General features: G+C 33.2%; 2 protein-coding genes across 2 annotated transcripts; both read right to left on the minus strand.

Moving 5' to 3' along the window:
• Positions 1-231: 231 nt before the first annotated feature.
• Positions 232-1,140, minus strand: LOC117134395. Its single transcript, XM_033292707.1, has one exon. The coding sequence runs from the start codon at positions 1,138-1,140 to the stop codon at positions 232-234; it is 909 nt and encodes a 302-aa protein (XP_033148598.1).
• An 11,837-nt stretch (positions 1,141-12,977) lies between these two features.
• Positions 12,978-18,710, minus strand: LOC103869731 (topless-related protein 2). Its single transcript, XM_009147808.3, has 23 exons — positions 18,450-18,710; positions 18,189-18,368; positions 17,991-18,104; positions 17,766-17,924; positions 17,512-17,692; positions 17,276-17,414; positions 17,083-17,195; positions 16,873-17,008; positions 16,676-16,785; positions 16,512-16,581; positions 16,321-16,391; positions 16,058-16,246; positions 15,845-15,972; positions 15,527-15,761; positions 15,293-15,436; positions 15,120-15,215; positions 14,813-14,965; positions 14,435-14,722; positions 14,228-14,356; positions 14,044-14,139; positions 13,787-13,969; positions 13,532-13,707; positions 12,978-13,454 (listed from the first exon to the last, which is right to left on the minus strand). The coding sequence occupies exons 1-23, from the start codon at positions 18,527-18,529 to the stop codon at positions 13,226-13,228; spliced, it is 3,399 nt and encodes a 1,132-aa protein (XP_009146056.1). The 5' UTR covers positions 18,530-18,710; the 3' UTR covers positions 12,978-13,225.
• Positions 18,711-19,479: the final 769 nt, after the last annotated feature.

Consider the following 19,479-nt stretch of genomic DNA (forward strand, 5'->3'; position numbering starts at 1 on the left):
TAATATTTACATAAAAGGACCAGACAATATAATTCACCAATATCATGGACTGATATTTTGGCCTTCCTCCCCTAAAGTAAAAATTAATTAATGTTAAACATACATGAATGACTGTTATATTTTTTTTTTTTTGATGAAATTTTAAATTTATTGATCATCGCTAAAAGAATATATGAGTATATGTACAACTATGAGTAGTTCATATAACTATCTCTGAAAAAATTGAAAACTCTAATTTGCAGTGTCATGAGCTGCAAACCACCTGATCATTAAACCTTGCAGTCGCAGGCTGAGAGTGTACTTTGTAGAGGAGATGCGATTCCGAACTGTTTTATCCACCAACTTTGCAAGCTGTTCAACTGTCTTATGGCTCGTACCGTGCTTCCTCTCGTTGCGTTCACGCCAGATGAAATAAATGGTGACTTGCAGGACCAATCGGAGGAGTATGAACGTCAAACGGTCATATGGTCTGGACAGCATTGTAGACAGAGTGATGTCCCAGTCTGGATCCGGATCAGTCCCAAATAAATTCCCTACCATCTTTAGCCAAAGAGTGAAAGTATAAGGGCACGCAAAGAAAAGGTGGTCTCTAGTCTCGTCTGGTTCGCCACAGAAGAGGCAATGTTCCGGTTGACCCCATCGTCGAGTGCGATGACCAGTGGCGAGCCTATCCTTGACCGCAAGCCAAGTGATGAAAGCAAAACGAGGAACACCTTGAGGGAACCAAACAATTTTGCTCCAAATTACAGTATCCTTGTGCACCCTGATTTGATCCCAAGTTTCAGAAGAATGAAACTTAGTGCCATAATCATTAGCACCACGCTTCCATAGAACTTCATCCCTTCCATCAGTTAATGTTAGCTGAAAAGTTCGTATCTCTGTTACCAAACTTTGAATATGTCTGTCACGACATCTGCGGAACCTCCATTGACCCTCTCTTAAGACATCACAAATCCTCATATCTCTACTGATGCCCAACTTTTGTGTACCAAGTTCCCCAGCAATCTCAATAAGTCTTCCTTTAGGAAACCACAGATCAGTCCAGAACCTTGCAGTGGCGCCATCCTTCACATCCATTAGAAGGAAGTTTTTTGCCAGAGGTCGAAACTTCAGCAGTTTGCGCCACGCCCATGAACCCATACCCGTGTCTTTTGCATCCCATAAGGTCTCGCCACGCAGGAGATATCTCTTCACCCAAATGACCCAAAGCGAATCAGACTGGACAAATAAGCGCCATATAAGCTTTAGAGAGAACACCGTACTGACCTCCGAATCAGACTGGACAAATAAGCGCCATATAAGCTTTAAATATGACTGTTATATTTAATGTTTAGGATCCAGAAATTCAAATTAAGATGTGGGAGTCAGGAAGCAAACCAAGATACTGTATATGGCTTTGGAATTACAACTACATTTGATCTAAAAGACACTTCTACTAGCGTGTTCACTCCATGCCCAAATAAGAAGATGCTAATCCAATCGTTATTATATAATTATAATTGAAACTAATTTCTTATGTAAATTACATAAATTTTCTAGTGAGTATTTTTTTTGTCTTCAACGATTGGAGCAGCATATCTTGCCGACACGACTATTCTACATTTTGAATGCTATTCTAAGTCTAAAACTAGTTGAAAAGTAAGAATTGCTAGTACAATTGTCTATGTAAACATTACTGGTTTTGTCTCGATTCTGCTCTACCTATACAAATTATTAAATGCTAAGAAACTAAAATAACGAATACGTACTGTAATTTATTTAAAGACTTTTAAAAAAAAATACCAATTAATTGATAAGAAAATAAATAAATTTAGATGTTACTAGCATTTTCATATACTTTTCCAAAATAGAGTAAATCTATATTGTAGTTGAATTTCACTCAAACCTTATTCCAATTTAGAATAATTTTATTTCTCTCTATTATGGAAAAATAATAGTATATTTTTTAAAAAAATAATCCAAATTATATATTGGAATTAGAAAAATAGAATGATGATGAAGGAGATGTTCTAAGTAGTTTTTTCTCAAAATATTATTAAGATATATTCTCTATCAATTTAAATAAATAAAACTAAAACATTAGTATGTGTAAAAATACTTAAAACATTAATATTTTAAATATAAATAGAGTATTATTTAATCAGAAGGAGAGAGACAAGAGGAGAGAAGAAGTATATGATATGATGTGTTAAAATGACACATGGAGTTCATGTGGTCTGTTTTGATTTGAGCAAACAACCGTTTGGATTTACTGTTTAGAAAAATAAGAAGTGATTAAGGGCCTGACTGGTTCAAACGCAGCGGTTGCGGTTGCGGCTGCGGGCGTTTGCGGATGCGGGTGGTTGCGGTTTCTAGCGGTTTTAAGAGATTTGTACGACTGGTTCTGTGGTTAAAAATTGGTGCGTTTGCGGGATAATTATGACTGGTTAACTACCAAATACAGCAGCGGTTAAATAATAAATTAACAATATTTACATTTTATATAATTATAAAAATATCAAAAATCATAATATTATAATAAATATGTAAATTATATTTTCAAAGTTATAGTTTTAAATTTTTAAAATTATAGAAAATATTTTTATTTTAAAATTTTATAATATTAATTAAAATATAATAGATATATTTTAGTATTTTTATAATTTCATTTTAAAAAATTTATTGAATATTTTTATTTTTGTATTTATATGGTTTTTAAAGAAAAAGAAAAAAAATTATCCTCCCGCAACCGCCCGCAACCGCAAACGCTAGCTGGAACCAGCTTTTGATTTTAAGAGGTTCGGAGCGGTTTGAAGCGATTTGTAACGGTTTGGATGATTGTTTCGAAACGCTGTCAACCGCTACCAACCGCAAAAGCTGCGTTTGCGGGTGGTAGCGGGGAAACCAATCAAGCTCTAAGTATATTTTTGTATTAGAGCAGCAATTGAAATATAATTTGGCAAGCTGGTTTTATATAACAATGGATTAGGAAGTCGTACTTTGATATTTTTCACACAAATTAAAAAAATATCGAAAATATATGTAAGTTATTATTAATTATACTTTTTGATCAATAGTATTTGAAATAAATAAAATTATTTATAAAATCAATGTAGTTTTTAATTAATTTTCAGCTGAAAATAAGTATAATTTGTATTACAATTGTAAAATGATATTTTTTTGTAACAAAAAAAAAGTTAAAATGATATTTATTATGAAACATAAGAAGTACTAGTTTACAACATACAAAACCTTGTTAATCTAGTTTTACAAAGGTTATTCACTGAGACTTGAGAGTAAGTGAGTTTAAGCACAGCAAGTACTTCCAAACTTTCTAGTTATTTATCCTAACAACAAATTAAAATTATTATTTTCGTAAAAAGGAGATGTGGTTTACACTACAAACTAATCAATTTTGTTTTATATATAAAAGAAGAACAGTTAGGCTTATTCAAAAATAATTATTCTTACAACGATTTAGTGTAAATGCAAAGAAGACACGTAAGCAGTAGCGCATGTGCTTTTAAGACAGTGAGACAACGGGACCCACAAGCAATCATCGGAGGGAAGTGCCAGCCTGGCTTTGACAGATCATTTTCCATAAAACCACATATGCTAATGCTGCTTCCACACATTTTAATTTCCACACCTATTTTTATTACAAGATTTAAAATCATTTGTATCAAATCAAACAAACATTTTTATATTTAGGAAACAAAATAATCGAGGGGAATACCAAATTAATTGCACTTGTTAAGATATGGTTTGATTTCCTGTTGACTATAAATATACATCACTAATAGTATGTTGTTATATTTTCTTAATTGATTTGGATTACAAAAAAAAGGTATAGAGAATCTTCCCGAGTATGAAATAATGGTCTTCACGTTTACTCTATTTAGTGATTTACAAATTAAACCACGTAAAATTTTAAAGTTTTTAAGTTCAAAAACACGCCTTCATCATTTATTATAAACACCCCCTAAGTTTTTTCTTGAACTGAATCATCATATATTATAAGTTATCAATTAGTAATTAGTTTTTTTTTTTGGTAAAAATGTTAAGATATTATTATCAATTTTTCAAATTTTTAACAGAATTACAATAAGAACAAGAAGCGGACGAAAGAAAATAAAGCCTAAACAACTAAGCCGGAACAGACACAACCAGCACTTACCGTTTGCCGCAAAAGGAAGGGCCAGTTAAACCGAGAATTAAAATCCGGTAATTTTGGCCTCCCCGATAATCTATTCTTAAAGATATGACCTGACCAAGAACAGCTCACGGTAGACATCAAAGCGTCCACCATCATAATCAGTAGCCACGCCAGAGGTCAAGCACCCACATCGACGAACCGAGCATTTATTTGAGATGGAACAGCCACGAGAACTGAACCCGTCCAAGAAAGCGGGAATGTATCCACTGCCTAGCACTAACCCGAAGCCTCAAGACCTGCAAAGAGCAGAAATGCTGCACCACCGCACAAGTTCAAGTGATCTTATGTAATGCTGGGATGTGAGCATAACCAAGTGCGTCACAGTAGCGACCAACAACTGCAACCGAGAGCCGCCACATCACCTGAAGCCTTCGAGAACCGAAGGAAACAACACTCTAAGCTGAAAGAACCATCTCCAGCGCCAAACAAAGACATAGCAGCAAGAAAGAACAGAGGCACAACTCCAGACGAAAGCATCAGCCTTCAAACGGAGCAAAACGGAGGAGGGCCGAGCAGAGGAACTTTGAAGAGAGGAAGCACCGAGAGGGACCATCCAGATGCCATAGACGACACCTTTTGAACCCTTGACAGCACTATCACAGACCAATTGAGCCAAATACCATCACCAGCCTGCGTACGAGAACTCAACGGTCGCCTCCGTGGTAGCAAAATCCACCGGAGCTCACCTGCTTCCACAGAAGAAACGCAACGATACAGCACCGCCATACCCGAAGCACCACTCACTGGAGCCACTTGACCACCTAACTAACCGGAAGAGATCCTCTGACAAGATATAATGCCGGACAAGCCAAATCTCCCCCACCCGAACAGCAAACACCGGAAAACCGTAACGGAGGAAATCCGGTCTACCTGAACCCAAAGAGCCGACCGTTACTTCGAACCACAGCACAACCGCCTCACCGCGAAGCCAGAACAGCCACGACGCCGCCGGAATCTTATCTCCTTGTGCGCGGAGAAATCTTCCAGAGCAAAGGAAAGCCCAGATCTGCAAATATACCGATGGAGATAGGAAAAACTACAAAGCCACAGCAAAAGAGAACAAGAAAAGAGAAGAAGGTAAGCTTCCAGCGCCGGTACGTGCGCGCACGCGCCACCGGACGCCGGAGCAATATCAAATCTAGTTTTGGAAGCCGAGAGAGAGAGAGAGAGAGGAGAGAGAGAGAGAGAGAGAGAGAGAGAGAGAGAGAGAGAGAGAGAGAGAGAGAGAGAGAGAGAGAGAGAGAGAGAGAGAGAGAGAGAGAGAGAGAGAGAGAGAGAGAGAGAGAGAGAGAGAGAGAGAGAGAGAGAGAGAGAGAGAGAGAGAGAGAGAGAGAGAGAGAGAGAGAGAGAGAGAGAGAGAGAGAGGCTTATTTTCTACATCAATTAGTAATTAGTTACAAGGTCTCTGTCATATTTGTTGGAATCTTATGAAACGAGGCGGGTCATATACTTATGTCGGGTTATACTTATGTCAATATCTAAGAAACAAAATTATTATCTTTTAGTTTTACGTCGTGTGGTCACTATAATTGTGCCAGGCGATTTTCCCGTGATCAATAAGTTCCAAAAAAGCAACTAATATTACTAAATATCAATTTGGAATTGTAATTTTCCGATATTATCAGTTGATAAATTTATCATTCTTTTTGCCTTCTTGGATGCAACCTTAGCTGTCTAAATTTCTAAACAATAATGTAATACTTCTGTAATATTTTTTTCTCACCACTTGTTCCCGACTTCACTCTTACAAACTCAGTTATCATTGCATGCATTATTAATTAACACCTCAAATGTGTGAGATAGTATATCATATAACAATATGACATGTTCTTCTACGCCAAACGAGTTACTTATATTATTAAAACTGAAATATTTTTTGTTTTTGTTTGGAAATATAGATAGCATTATAAAAAAAATCTAGTATCCTTTTAATAATTTCATTAATATAATTACATTAGTTATCTTTCCATATTTAACTCAGTTTAACAATTTCATTAATTATATTACTTTAACAATACATCACATCATTAATTATATTACCAATAACAATAGTACATATTTTTATTTACTAGTTAATCAACATTAACTTTGTACCAATTATACAATCAAAAATGTAAAATAATTGAGTTTTGCATGTGGTTTAACGTTCGATTTAGTTTTTTTTTACTAAAACTTTTTATATATTTTAGTTTTAATGTGTGAAAAATTACGTAGCCAAAAATATAATTCAAAGATATGTTTTTGTAAAAAATAATAACTTAATCAAAATAATAAAAACGTATTACATTTATTGTAACTTAATTTTTCACTCTATATAATTATTTTACAAAATAAAAAAACTTTTTCTATTTTACTTAATTTAGCCAAACACATAGAAATAGTCATTTTATTAATTTATAAAATCAGTTAGGTATGAACATTGGCTATCCATTTAGGTACGGATTTTTCTTTTCTGGTATTGTTATTTTTTTGAAATTTGATCCCGCTTGAATATTATAAATTTATGTGTGGGTTTTGAGGTAAGTTCTTCTGAGTCTGGATGAGTTTGGTTCTGATGTATAAGAACCTAAAAATATCTAAATAACAAATATATTTGAAACGGGTTTGGATATTTATACAAAAATAACCATATTACCCGATTCAATCCAGATCTTTTGAATACAATTAGATATTTTATAATCCCTCTGAAATATATAACACTAATTACGAAAAACAAATATCAATGCATAAAAATATAAGAACCAATATCCACGCGGATCAATCTTTAGTATTAACAAATATACTTGAACTAATATACTTAAAGAAGACATTTTAAATACCGTTTACGGTTTATGAAAGGCGTTGTATACAATACTAACATAACTAACTCTAGAATACATGTGAAAAGACTGAAAATCAGAGTAATCTTGTCATTCAAAATCTTGACGTAAAAAGAAAAATGTGGATATCAGTTCTTCAATCTATAAGGGATTTGAGCAAGCCGTGCATATTATTATTAACCAAAAAAACCATGGCTTAGGGCATATAAAACTTACATGGCATATTTACAATTACTCCATCCGTAAACAAGGTATGTTTTTGAGTTTTCACATATATTAATAAAACATATTAAATTTTATTTATAAATGCATACTATTATTAAATAATTAAAAATGCTTTGAAAATGTTCCAAATGTATTTTTGAAACATTTTTTTCTAAAACATATATCATTTTGAATTAAAGAAGTAGTTTTTCTTTTATATAGTGTAAATTTTGTTTTTCTCATAAACATAGATACAAAGTCCAAATTTAAACAATACTTTCTATACAAAGTTTAATCTTTATTTCTTTGTATTTGTTCACACACTTATTAATTTTTAACCTCCACCGTAATAAATCTTAATTTCAATCATTTCTTTTTTGTTAATCATTTTGTGTCTTATTTAAGTTTGTTTTATTTATTTTACAAATAAATTTTCAATATAAAGTATCACGTTTTGAAATCATAATTTTATAAATATATATATGCTGTGTAATATTCAAACATGGTATGCATAAGTCTATATGAGTTTTATAATATTTAAAAAATTAATTCATTTTTTTTTAATAAAAAAATATAATTTATTATTAGAAAGTGTTTAGCATGAAACTATATTTTTTGACTTATGGCATTAAGGGTCTCTCCGTGGTAAGTAAAAGTACCGCACTGCTGTTAACCGTAACAAATATCTTCATATATATATACACTAAGTTAAGATATGCACTTTGTGCGAAATGAATATTATATATAAATTATTTCTACGTGTTATATATTATTTTACATATTATGAAATAATAAATATATATTAAATATTGAATAAATCAGTAACTATTGCGTATATTATTATAATTGATGCAAACACATAAATAAAATTTATTTATCCGAACAAACACTTTTTCTTTTTTATATGATCTATAACTAAATTAAATGAGATTAACGTAGATGTATAGTATATTTTAATATTGATATTTATTACATAATTTTGTCTACTCATATTGTTTTTTTGATCATTTGTATATTTTTATAACAAAATTTTAAATCACTAATAACAAAAAGTTTCATTGTGTGATGTTTAATAGTTTTAGTAATTTATAATTTTCAAAAAAAAATCAATTCAAAATTTAAATATTAAGTTGTCAATATGTTTTCAAAGATTTTATCAAAAAACAAAATCAACGCAAAATTTAAATATTAAGTTGTCAATATATAGTTTAATTTTTATTATATTAATATATATAATAAAAATTAAAATAGATACCATATAAACATATTACTTTTGAAATTTGCTTTCAAATTTTTCTCATAATAGTATTGTCGGTTGTCGGATCGTCTATTTAATCTTTCTGATAATTATAATATCATAATAAATCAGCGTTAAAAATAATATATATATATATATATATATAATCTTAATATTTGTAAAATGAAATTTCATACTTATATGATTTTGTAATCATTTGAATCTTTTTAAACTATGGTTCACGAAACTTTTAATGTGAGACTTTTAAGATTTTTAGTCATTTATAGTCATTTTTAAAAAATTCAAAATATAACATAAACGGAAAAATATAAAATTTTATTTTATGGTTAATGTGGTTGTTTAATTTATTTTAATAAGTTTAAATTGAAAAAAATGATAGATGATACACTTTTTTTGATCAAATCTTTATTATTCAAAATCATTAATTGTCATATATAGTTTAGTCAAATCAGAAAATTCTGTAATTTTTATTTATAGAAAGAATGAAGAACATTAATAATAATTTATGGTTAGTTAAATAAAAAGTTTATTATATTTTTAGATGAATCAACTTATTTTTCTAAACATTTAAAAAATCATTGTGGTGATGACACATGACTACCTCAAATGTTATAGTTTTTCTCTTATAATATATATTAGGTGGATGCCCGCAATTTTGCGTGTTTGAATGTTTTGTAACAATATATTTATTATAGTTTGTCAAATTAAGATATTTTTTTCATCATCAAAAATTGTATATGTGTTTACTGTTAAATATTTTTAAAGAATAATTATTTTTGAAAAAGATGATTATGACTATTTTAAATATCTGTTGATATTTTTTATTGAACTTTTTTACTAAAATTAGTTATATGTAATATTCATAATTCAGTTTTTAATAAAAATGAGTTTTGAAGGTACGTAGTTTTGAAACATTTGATTTTTAAATAATTTATAGCTAAAGTCCTTTATTAAAATTAAAAGATAAAACAATATGATTGTTACACATTCTCTATATATTCATATTCAAATACATAGGAATATAAAATTACTATATCAATTATGTAAATTACTTTTTAAATATATTATATAGTTTATAAATACTTGAGTAATAAAATGATTTTATGAGCATTACATATATTTTATATAAATCACATATTTAATTATCATAAATTATATTATGAAATATATTAATATCGTTTGGATACTGATAAAAATTGGTTCTAGAAGTGATTTTTTTACTCATATAATAAATAAAATAGAAAATCTATTAACAAATCAAATTATAATAGTTTTTCTAAAACTCAAAGACGCCTAAGAAAAAATTAATTAAGTGAGTTCTCATATAATATAAAATAAATTTTCAAAATACATTTTGTAAATTAATATATAAGCTTCTATAAATGACTTGGAACCTCTTATAATAATTTAAAACATCTTATAAGCCAATATAAATAATTTATAAATTTATTTATAATTTAATAAATGATTTATAAAGCATGCATGAAATTTATTAGACATTAATAGTTATTATGATACTTTATATACAAATATAAGGCTTTTTATACGAATATAAAATCATTATATCAATTCAAATAAACATTTTTGTTTCTTATTTTATGTTATTTATAAATATATAAAAAATTTGATAACATTATTACTCTTTCATAGTTTCAACAATTAGTTAACAAAAATAATTATTTCAAAATTATGTAGATTATTTGGAAAGTGGTAATTGAATTATCCTTTCCTTTTAGATATAACTATAATAAATAAAATTAAAAATCATCGGTCAATCAAATTATAACAATTTGAAGAGTTCATTTATGATCGACACATAATAAAAAATCACTTATGTGACTTCTCAATCAATATATAGTAGGTTTATATTTTAAAAAATAATTTATAACATTTTATAAATTATTTTAAAATTCTGATAAATTTATTCTGTAAACAATAATAAATCATTTAAAAATAATATTAATAAACATGTTTGGATTTTGTAATATTTAAAATAGTTATTATATAATTATATTCGAATACAATTCATCAAGTAGAGTATTAAACTATAACTATTATAATTATCTTATATAAAATTTCGTTAATTATATTTTATAGTTTATAAATATTAGAAGTAATAGATAAAATATTATTAATCTTTCTATAATTTCGAGAATTAGTTTCCTTAAATTGTTATTTGTAATATTCTTTAGATTATATGGCAAGTTATGTTAAATGATTTTAAACTTACCTTAAACTTTTAGATCTAAATTAAATACATAAAAATTAATAACAATCGACCAATCAAATTATAACAATTTCTTGAAACTTCACGTATGAGCGACACGTCACCAGAAATCACTAAAATGACTTCTCATTTAATATATAAGGGGATATGATATATATATATATATCTATATGTATTAATTACTATTCGACTCTCATTGCAAGTCGTTCTGCATTTACCATTTGGACCCTAAAAATTTAAGCGCGACTCTGGATTTGACACACCCAAAATTAACTTAATACATTTGGTGAACCGAACTATTTATAGACACACACGCTAGTAGTTAGCTTAGCTCAGCTGATTCATATAGAGACGACCACGATATTCCAACATACAATCAACAAAACAGCCTTACTAACTTCTTGCCTAAAAGAGGAAGTAGTTCCTTGCATGTGTAAATAAATAAGCAAAAATAGCGTACGTTAAAATAGATTAGCTTTAATATGTGTTGAAAGTTTTGATTCTGTTCCTCGGATCCCTTTTGTGGTTGGCGGAAGAGACCCCACTCCTTAATAACATTTCACACTTACCTTCTTTCTCAAGTCTTTTATATATCATAAAGTTACTACTCGATGTTGAAACACATTGTTTCAAGCCATGCGAGACGAATAAATTTTATGTTTTTTTTTTTTCAAACGAGCCATAGATTACGGCCAGATCCATGATAATTACCGGTTTCTTGTGAGATTTGGAATGAAAAGTCAAAAACAGTTGGACTACTTTTTTGAACTTAGCACTAATCAGTAATCAATGCTCCAGTTGCATGCTAATGCTAATCAGTCATCACTTCTTTAGCAATTATGACTGCTAAAAGCGTGCAATAATATGGATTACGGAAATAGATAAAAGGTTTTGATTCAGTCTCAAACTAGAATGACGAGCTTACTATTTTCTGTTTCCGTGTTCTCCAAGTGACAGGGGTCTCGAGCCCTAATTATTCGATTTTGAATTTATTCAAGTTAACCAAACTTCGGTTAGAGATTTAAGCTTTGGAAGGAATCACTTAGCAGTGGTCTTTCACTAGTGTCATTAGATAAAACGCTGTGGTGTGTAGCTTTGGTTTGATTAAAATCTCGAACTAGCTCCATTTGAAAGACAACTTAAGGTGGTTAACAATTGAGCTGCAGCCTGTATTCCTGTTGGACCATTTTCATGTTCACTAGAAACTTTCGAATATTTAAAACTTTAATATACTTTCGTTGGATTATTCTGTACATCCTGTTACTTTTTTCTTATGCTCGCTCTTTGACATTCGCTAGTTTATGCTGATTTCTGAGCTTTGTTATTCTATCACCACATTCTTGTCACTACCACACGACTTTATCTTCTATTAGTAAGCTACATTCTTTTTTAATCTATGCCTCATATTTGGACCATATAGGATGTTATTGGTGCTGCTGAGACAGGCTCTGGAATGACGCTTGCTGTTGTTGCCCATGCTACAACGCCTTTTGGATGAGCGCGAAATGGTTGGTAGAATGCATGCGTTGAAGGGTGAGGAAGCGCAGAAATATTCTGCAGATGGGCTTACTTACGAGCTTTTATGGCTGAGCCTAAGATTTAGGGGACTGTAGATGATTTATTAAAGATTTCAGCTAAAATTTTTTTTGGTAAATTTAAAGATCTAACAAAATTTTTTTAAAAAATTTTAGGAACTTTTTTCTATTTAAGTTTTCCAAAAATTTTGGAGGTTTAATATCAATGTTTCGTTAAGCTTTGCCCGTGACCGGTACTATTTATCTTTGCTCCAACTAGGGAACTTGCGCTACAGGTATCCTTTTATAACATGTTCTTTTTTCTTCTCTTGTGGGTTGGGTTGAGCACAAGGAAGTTTTAAGGTACAATTCCAAATTTTATATTTTTTTTCAGGTGACAGATCATCTTAAGAATGCTGCGAAAAGTCTAGGCACAGTTGCTCGTCTTTCTCTGTGTTGGATGAGCAATCATCGTCTGGTGAAGTGAATTCTATTGAGGTTTTATCTGAACGAGCTGGAATGAGAAATAATGCCATCATTGATCTGACAACTGCAGAGATGGTATTTAGGGACTTATTCAAGGACACATTGTTCATTTCAACAAAACTACTCTGTCCGGGAACATGACTTTTTGATTAGTACAATGCTCTAGTTGCATGCTGGTGCTAAAAGCGAGCCATGACATGCATAACAAAAAATATAAAGCTCGATTCAGTCTTACACCATCATACTATTTCTTTCCTCGACTATAATAACATCATGACAGCATAAATTACTCAAAAGTCATATATTAAAAGGTACATTCAAGAGTAAAGCTTTTTTTAATGTAATAATAACGCCAACAAATACCAAAAAAAAACTGTTGATAAGCCCTACTGATTTAATTTAAAGGATCTCATTTACAAAAAAAAAAAAAAAAACAGGCACACAAGCTATCACAACTTTACAACCCAAAATAAACTCTGTCAACTAACTTTAACTGACAGCAAACTGTTTTTCCTTTTCTTCTTACCTTTGCATCTGATGATCTGAACTCGAGTTATTATTAGCTGCCGATGAACTCGATGGCCGTCCGTTCTCTGCCCCTGATTTATCTGCAGTAACAGCAACCCCTACGCCCCATCTTCTCGAAGCTTCCGATGGCTCAATCACTTTAACTGAACCATCAGAAAGTCCAACTGCTAACTGATTCGGTTCTTGTGGATGTGTTGTGATCACTTGTGGAATGATCGGTGCACTATCACATTAAAAAAAACACGTTTGGTTCAAGAAAATGTTAATGGTCACAAGACTATATTAGCAAAGCTTCTTCACCTGTTGGGTATTGGTTGAGGCATGTAAGCAGAAGGAGCAATGCGACATCTGAGTCTCAAGGAATCAGCATCAAAGACAGCAATGTTTCCATCAGCGAATGACGCATAAACCAGCTGGCTGTTGCATGAGTAAGATGCAGAGGTTATGGGAGAAGAGAGAGCTTCTTGTGGCACCCACTGCAACAAGTACATTGTCGTCATTATCATTCAAGATAGGACGAGGTAACAAAAAAAGGAAAGATCCTTTGGTTTATACCTTATGTATACATTCCATCTTTGTAGCATCGTAAATGGCAAGCTGCGTCTCATGTGAAACCAACAGATGGACTTGGTCGTTGTGGAACTGGACACGTGTGTCACCCACCGGTGCTTTTCCAGGTGGAAGTGATATCGCCGAAGATTTCTTCTTTTCCCATGTGTCAGCGGTCCAAAAGAAGAGCTGTAATAAGAAGTAAAGAGAGTTTAAAAGCCAGCATGTATTTGAAAGCTTCAATAACAATTACTATGCGTTACCTGAGCATCAGCACCAGAAGAGACGAGGGTATTGAGTGCAGTAGAGAATGCTAGACCGGTTATATGCTTCTGGTGACCTTTCAGCTTTGTTTTCACCTTATAGATCAAAAGACATTATCTCATGTATGTAAGAGGTGAATCGCTAACTACACACCACAGAATCAAGAGTTGTATATCATTATACCTCATCAACCCTGACGTTGTAGATATGGATACTAGAGTCTTCCATACCGATTGCAATAATGTTGTTATCCTGCGGGTGAAATGCCAAAAATGTTGAAGCTGGTGGTGGTGGCATGAACGTTGTCATTACCTATCAACAAAGTGAAAAATGATGTCAATCTCTAAGAGAATAACAAAGTAAGTGAAGTTTGATTTGAAAACTGCTTACTTTGAAAGTCATCATATTGAATAAGGAAACCTTTCCACCACAAGCTGACATCACGTAAGAGTCGTTCTTAGAAAGCGCTATACATGGCACAGCTGATTCAGGATTCTCAGAAACATCGTTTGCCATTAGGAGACCGCTGTTAGGCTGCCAATGCTGTGGAGTTAAGTTTGCAGTTGCCTTCCCAGTTGGATTCTGCTCATTGCGGCTCCACTTCCATAGTCTTTGAACACCATTTGCTCCCAGAGCCAATACGCCAACACCGGAATTAGTATAAAGAAGCCGAGCAACCTTTAGGGATTGACATAGCAGACAAAAGATTAGTTCCAAGATTACAAGATTAATAATATTAATGAACATGACGCTGAGACGACAACAGACCTTGCTCACAGAATCCTTGCTATCTGGCATGGTCACTTGTCTGCACTGAGTGGGATCAACAATCTCTGTTAGCTCCAAGGGTTTAGACTTATCAACAACAGATTCCAAGTTTCTTGGCTTTTCTATACTTCTTGACATTGCCTCAATCCCATTCTGCATATGTCATAACACCAAAGTTAGATGACTACATACTGTAAACAAAACTAAACTAAACTAAACAAAGCCACAATTCTAATATTCCCATAAGGATTCTTGAGTGAAAATGAATATGTAAAAAAAAGAAGATATATCAAATTATTAATCATACAGGAATTGGTGTGGGCCTTGCAGGAGAGCTTGTGTCCATGTGTTCAATTTTACCAACAACTGGGCTCAGGGCTGAAACCATTGCGGAAGTTGATACCTGGATCACAAGCATATCAACACTTGAGTTAAAACTGGACAAAATAGCTCATGTCAAAAGAAGATCAATAATCCAACCTTCATCTCGATGGAGGCTTTAGATGCTTCATATGCTCTTAAGGTTCTAAGACCATCCGCATTTGCAAGGATCTTGAATCCGTTATCCGCTGTACTGACTGCAAGAAGATTTCCTTCCTTGTTGAACCTCAAACGTGGAAGACTCTGATGATAACAACACAGTTACATACAAATCAGTCATGCAACAGGATCCAAAAATACTTAAAGAGCAAATGAACAAGACATCCTTCTTACCGGAAGTCCTCCTTCAGCCTCAATAGTAGTCAACAGATTTGTATTATCCATGTCCCAGAACTTGACTTGATTATCTTCACCAACAGCCAAGAAACGGTTACGAGTTGTATCAAACTGAACAACTCCATTTGATTTCTTCCTAAACCCTACATAGGTCCTCTTCAGTGCACCTTCGCTCTCATTCCACTCAACAAGGAAAGAGTCTCCTTCTTTACTCGTTCCACAAGAAAATAACCTGAAACCACAGCAAATGTTACTCAACTATTTACAAGAGCTTTTCTATTAATGCAGAGACATATTCATATAAGAAGTATTGACCTGCTTCCATCAGCACTGTATAACATCGTTGTACACCACTGTCCTGGTGCGTCGTAATCAACCCGAGAACCAACGTTATCATAGAGCCAAGCCTTGATCTTACCATCAAGAGCAGTTGAGAATATAAACTGCATTGTAAAAAGAGAAAATTATAAATTACATGAAAATGAAAAAGTTTTTTTTTTATAAACAAAGAGATGCTTCTAGTTCTACCTGAATATTTTCCTTCTGGTGAGGGCAAATGGAATAAACCGATGCCTCGTGGCCTTCAAAGGTGTAAAGCTTCTTCCCGTTTATATCCCACACCTTGATCAATTTGTCATCCCCACAAGTCACAATACATATTTGCTTGTTTGGGTGGGCGAACGCCAAGTCATTCACACGGCCAACATGAGCTTCAATCTAATACACAGAAAACATATAGACTAATTAAGTTTGGTGCCACAAAGACAAGAGAAAAGAATATTAAAACATACCTCAAGGTGTTGGCGTAGGTCTGAGCCTTGGTACGCATATACATGAATCAGATGTTTAGTAAATGAAACACCTGTAGACAGCAAATGATACACAAGTTCAAACTCTGTGTCTAATTGAAGCTAAAACTGTATCTTTGGAACGGTTTCTTGAGCCTAGTTGTAATGAGAACAATCTACATATAATACCATACCAATGAAATTTCCATCTGGGCTCCATGCTACACGAGTGACGGATATTGATGGTTCTTTGACAATAGTACCCTGAGAAGAACATTTACCAGGTGAGTACTAAAATAGTAAAATTTCATCTCATAAGACAGAACATAACATATATCACTCAAGGCTGTGTATTAACCTGGAGGACACCAGAACAAGCGGACATATTCCATATCTTAAAAGGCTCTGTGACGATCTTCTCTCTGGATCCAACTTCCCACAAGCTGACTTCGCCTCTCGAACCGCCAACTAAAAGTAACAGAGATGTTAAGAAACAAGAGCCAACAAAAAATGCTCAAACTCTACTAAGCTCTTCATGGTAGTAAATAGACTGACCAGCGAGTAAAGTGTGATGCGCAGGGTGAAAATCCATGCTCATCACCACCGAACCTTGGCGCATTGTACTCACAACATTTCTAGGGAGGTCATCAAGTGACGCAGAGGGAGGATGAGAATGAGCAGGATATGTGACCTGTGAATTTTGCAAAAGATACTCAAACATCAGAAACAAACATTCCAAAGCCACGAGAGTTCCAAGGCAGTTACCTCATTTTGTGCAGACCGTAAACGTCTCATGAGCTGGTCGTGATCAGCAGCATTCTGATAATCCATCAATCCTAGAGAGTTTGACGGTGGTCTAGGATGTTTCAGAGCATTAACTGTTGTAACCAAACACAGCAACTAAGATTTAGATCAAACCAAAGAGGTCAAATCCAAACAATTGTCAGATGAAATCTACCTTGATTTGGCTGCTGCATAGGAAAAGGAGAAGCAGAAGCCACGACACCAGATGGAACTGATGAGGAAGGATTTGGGTTAGCCATCCAGCCAGCTAGAGCATTGGGATTAGGAGCCGGAGCAGGAGTAGGTTGAAAGGGCTGTGCACATACATCACAGTTTCATTAACTCTCAAAATCTAAAACATTGAAGTAATAATAATAGAAAAAGAGAAGTAAGAAAGTAAGAGATCCTAACTCCACCATGTACTCCAAGAGGAACAAAGTTAGAAGGTCTAGCAACAGCCGCAACAGGAAGATTCACAGGAGTGAGTGCACGAGCACCACCGTTTGCTGCATTGCAAGAGTGATCCAAGAACAATGTCTTGATGTCAGGATTAGGCCTCGGGTTTTTACATAGCTGGTGCTGCCAATTCAAGCTGCAACACCAAAATAAAAACATTAAACACTTAAACTCATCTCTCTTTCAATAAAGAAAGCATCTTAATTCACCTTTGATTAATCAAAGTTCTCAGGCGAGAAGCCTTGAAGCTAGGGAAGGCTAGCTTCTCTCTAAACAGAGGATTCGCCTCGATGAGCTTCTTCAACTCAGTGTACATTATATTCCTCGCTGACTTTGTATCACCATACTTAGACAATTGCTCGTTCTCCCTGTGGACATATAACAAAACACTAAAGGGTCTGCCTTACAAATTATTTAAATGCAAATTAACTTACCTGAAATTCTCAAGAGTGAGAAGCTGAGTAATCTCTTTGTAAAGCTCCTCGTTAAAGGTAGCAAAGACTTTCAAGTCTTTAGCTAATATCTCAACAGCTTTTGCTCTGTCATTACTGAAAAACAAAACGGTAACTATCATTAATTCAACAACACACCAAAACAGCAAACGACTAAAAAAGAGTAAGTAAACAATTTACCGATCTAGAGCTTCGAGATACTTTTGCTTCCTGATCTCGAAGAAAATCTTCATAGAGTAACGATTATCATCAACTTTGGTAAACCCTGAGAGATACTTCTCCACTTCATCCCACTCACCAGCTAAAGCTTTCTCTTCAAAGTACTTTATATTAAAGTAGAACCCAGATTCCTGCTCTAGCCTTTTAACACAAATCAAAACCAAAATTACAAAAAACTCATCCAACACAAAACCTTAACAGACAAAGAACAAGAAGACTTACTTGTGAACAGATTCCTTGAACTTCTCTTCATCTAAGAACTGGAGGATTAAGAAAACTAACTCTCTGCTCAGAGACGACATTTCATTAACCTCTCCAAGGTTCGGATCTGGTGTGTTTCGTCAGAGTCGGGTTTTGATTAAGTCGTCGTTTTGGAAATGGTTTTCTAGGGTTTTTTGTTCTCCTCCATCTTCAAACGAAAAAGGCTGACCCTCAGAGACAGAGATAGAAGGTTGATAAGTTATCACACTTATCAGTGATAAGCGCTCTTGGTTTTATATAAGCTGATAACCTCGTCGATCTGCGCTGTTTGGTCTGATCCTTTTGCTTGGATTTTATCTGATGCGCTTACGCCCACGAAAAAGCGGAAGTGTGGATCCAAGAACTCTTTGTCGGTAGCTTGTTATAACACGTGGCGGATTATTGTGCGGGTCTGTTAAATGAAAAAGGTGGTATGCGAAGTAGAGGATAGTTACTCGTAAGTGGACGCGGATCCGAGTCCGCCACATGTTACGTTGTCAGGGGGGATGACGTGGTCTTGGTATCTCCGTTCATTTCGTAGCGCGATTATATCGTGAGAAATACGAGAGATCCTATCGCTATTACTACTTGAAAGTTACAGGGCTGCTACCTAGTCGAGCCAATACTTTGTCGACTGGTTATTAAAATATTAGTTGTACGTGAGCTGATTTATAATGTAAACAGTTTTTTTTTGTGCGTAAATGCTAAGATAAAAAGAGCAATTTACTGGATATTCAAGCATAAAAATGAAGAATATACTCATTTTACGGTATTATATTTTCGATGTGATAAGTTACGCCAAAAATAATTTTTTTTGGAGCGCGTGCGTGTGGAGAAAAAATGCAAAGTGAAAAAGAAGCAGGACAGTAGACTATACTATATTCAATGTAGTATGGTTACATTATCGAACATACAAATGACCTCTAATTACAATATGTTTATACTTCTATATGTCATTGCATAAGTTCTAAGTGGTGTACTGTATTTGTTGTGAGAAAGAAAAGATGATCCA

This window comes from Brassica rapa, chromosome A05 (genome assembly GCF_000309985.2).
Source record: "Brassica rapa cultivar Chiifu-401-42 chromosome A05, CAAS_Brap_v3.01, whole genome shotgun sequence".
Classification (NCBI taxonomy): Eukaryota; Viridiplantae; Streptophyta; class Magnoliopsida; order Brassicales; family Brassicaceae; genus Brassica; species Brassica rapa.

Bases quoted from the DNA above. Each gene is read 5' to 3' on its own strand.
- LOC117134395 (XM_033292707.1), bottom strand. From the start codon at position 1,140: ATGGGTTCATGGGCGTGGCGCAAACTGCTGAAGTTTCGACCTCTGGCA.
- LOC103869731 (XM_009147808.3), bottom strand. From the start codon at position 18,529: ATGTCGTCTCTGAGCAGAGAGTTAGTTTTCTTAATCCTCCAGTTCTTA. The intron at 17,925-17,990 runs GTAAGTTAATTT...ATATGTCCACAG, and splicing joins CTCACTCTTGAGAATTTCAG to GGAGAACGAGCAATTGTCTA. The intron at 15,216-15,292 runs GTTGGATTATTG...CTTGTGATCCAG, and splicing joins AAGCCTCCATCGAGATGAAG to GTATCAACTTCCGCAATGGT.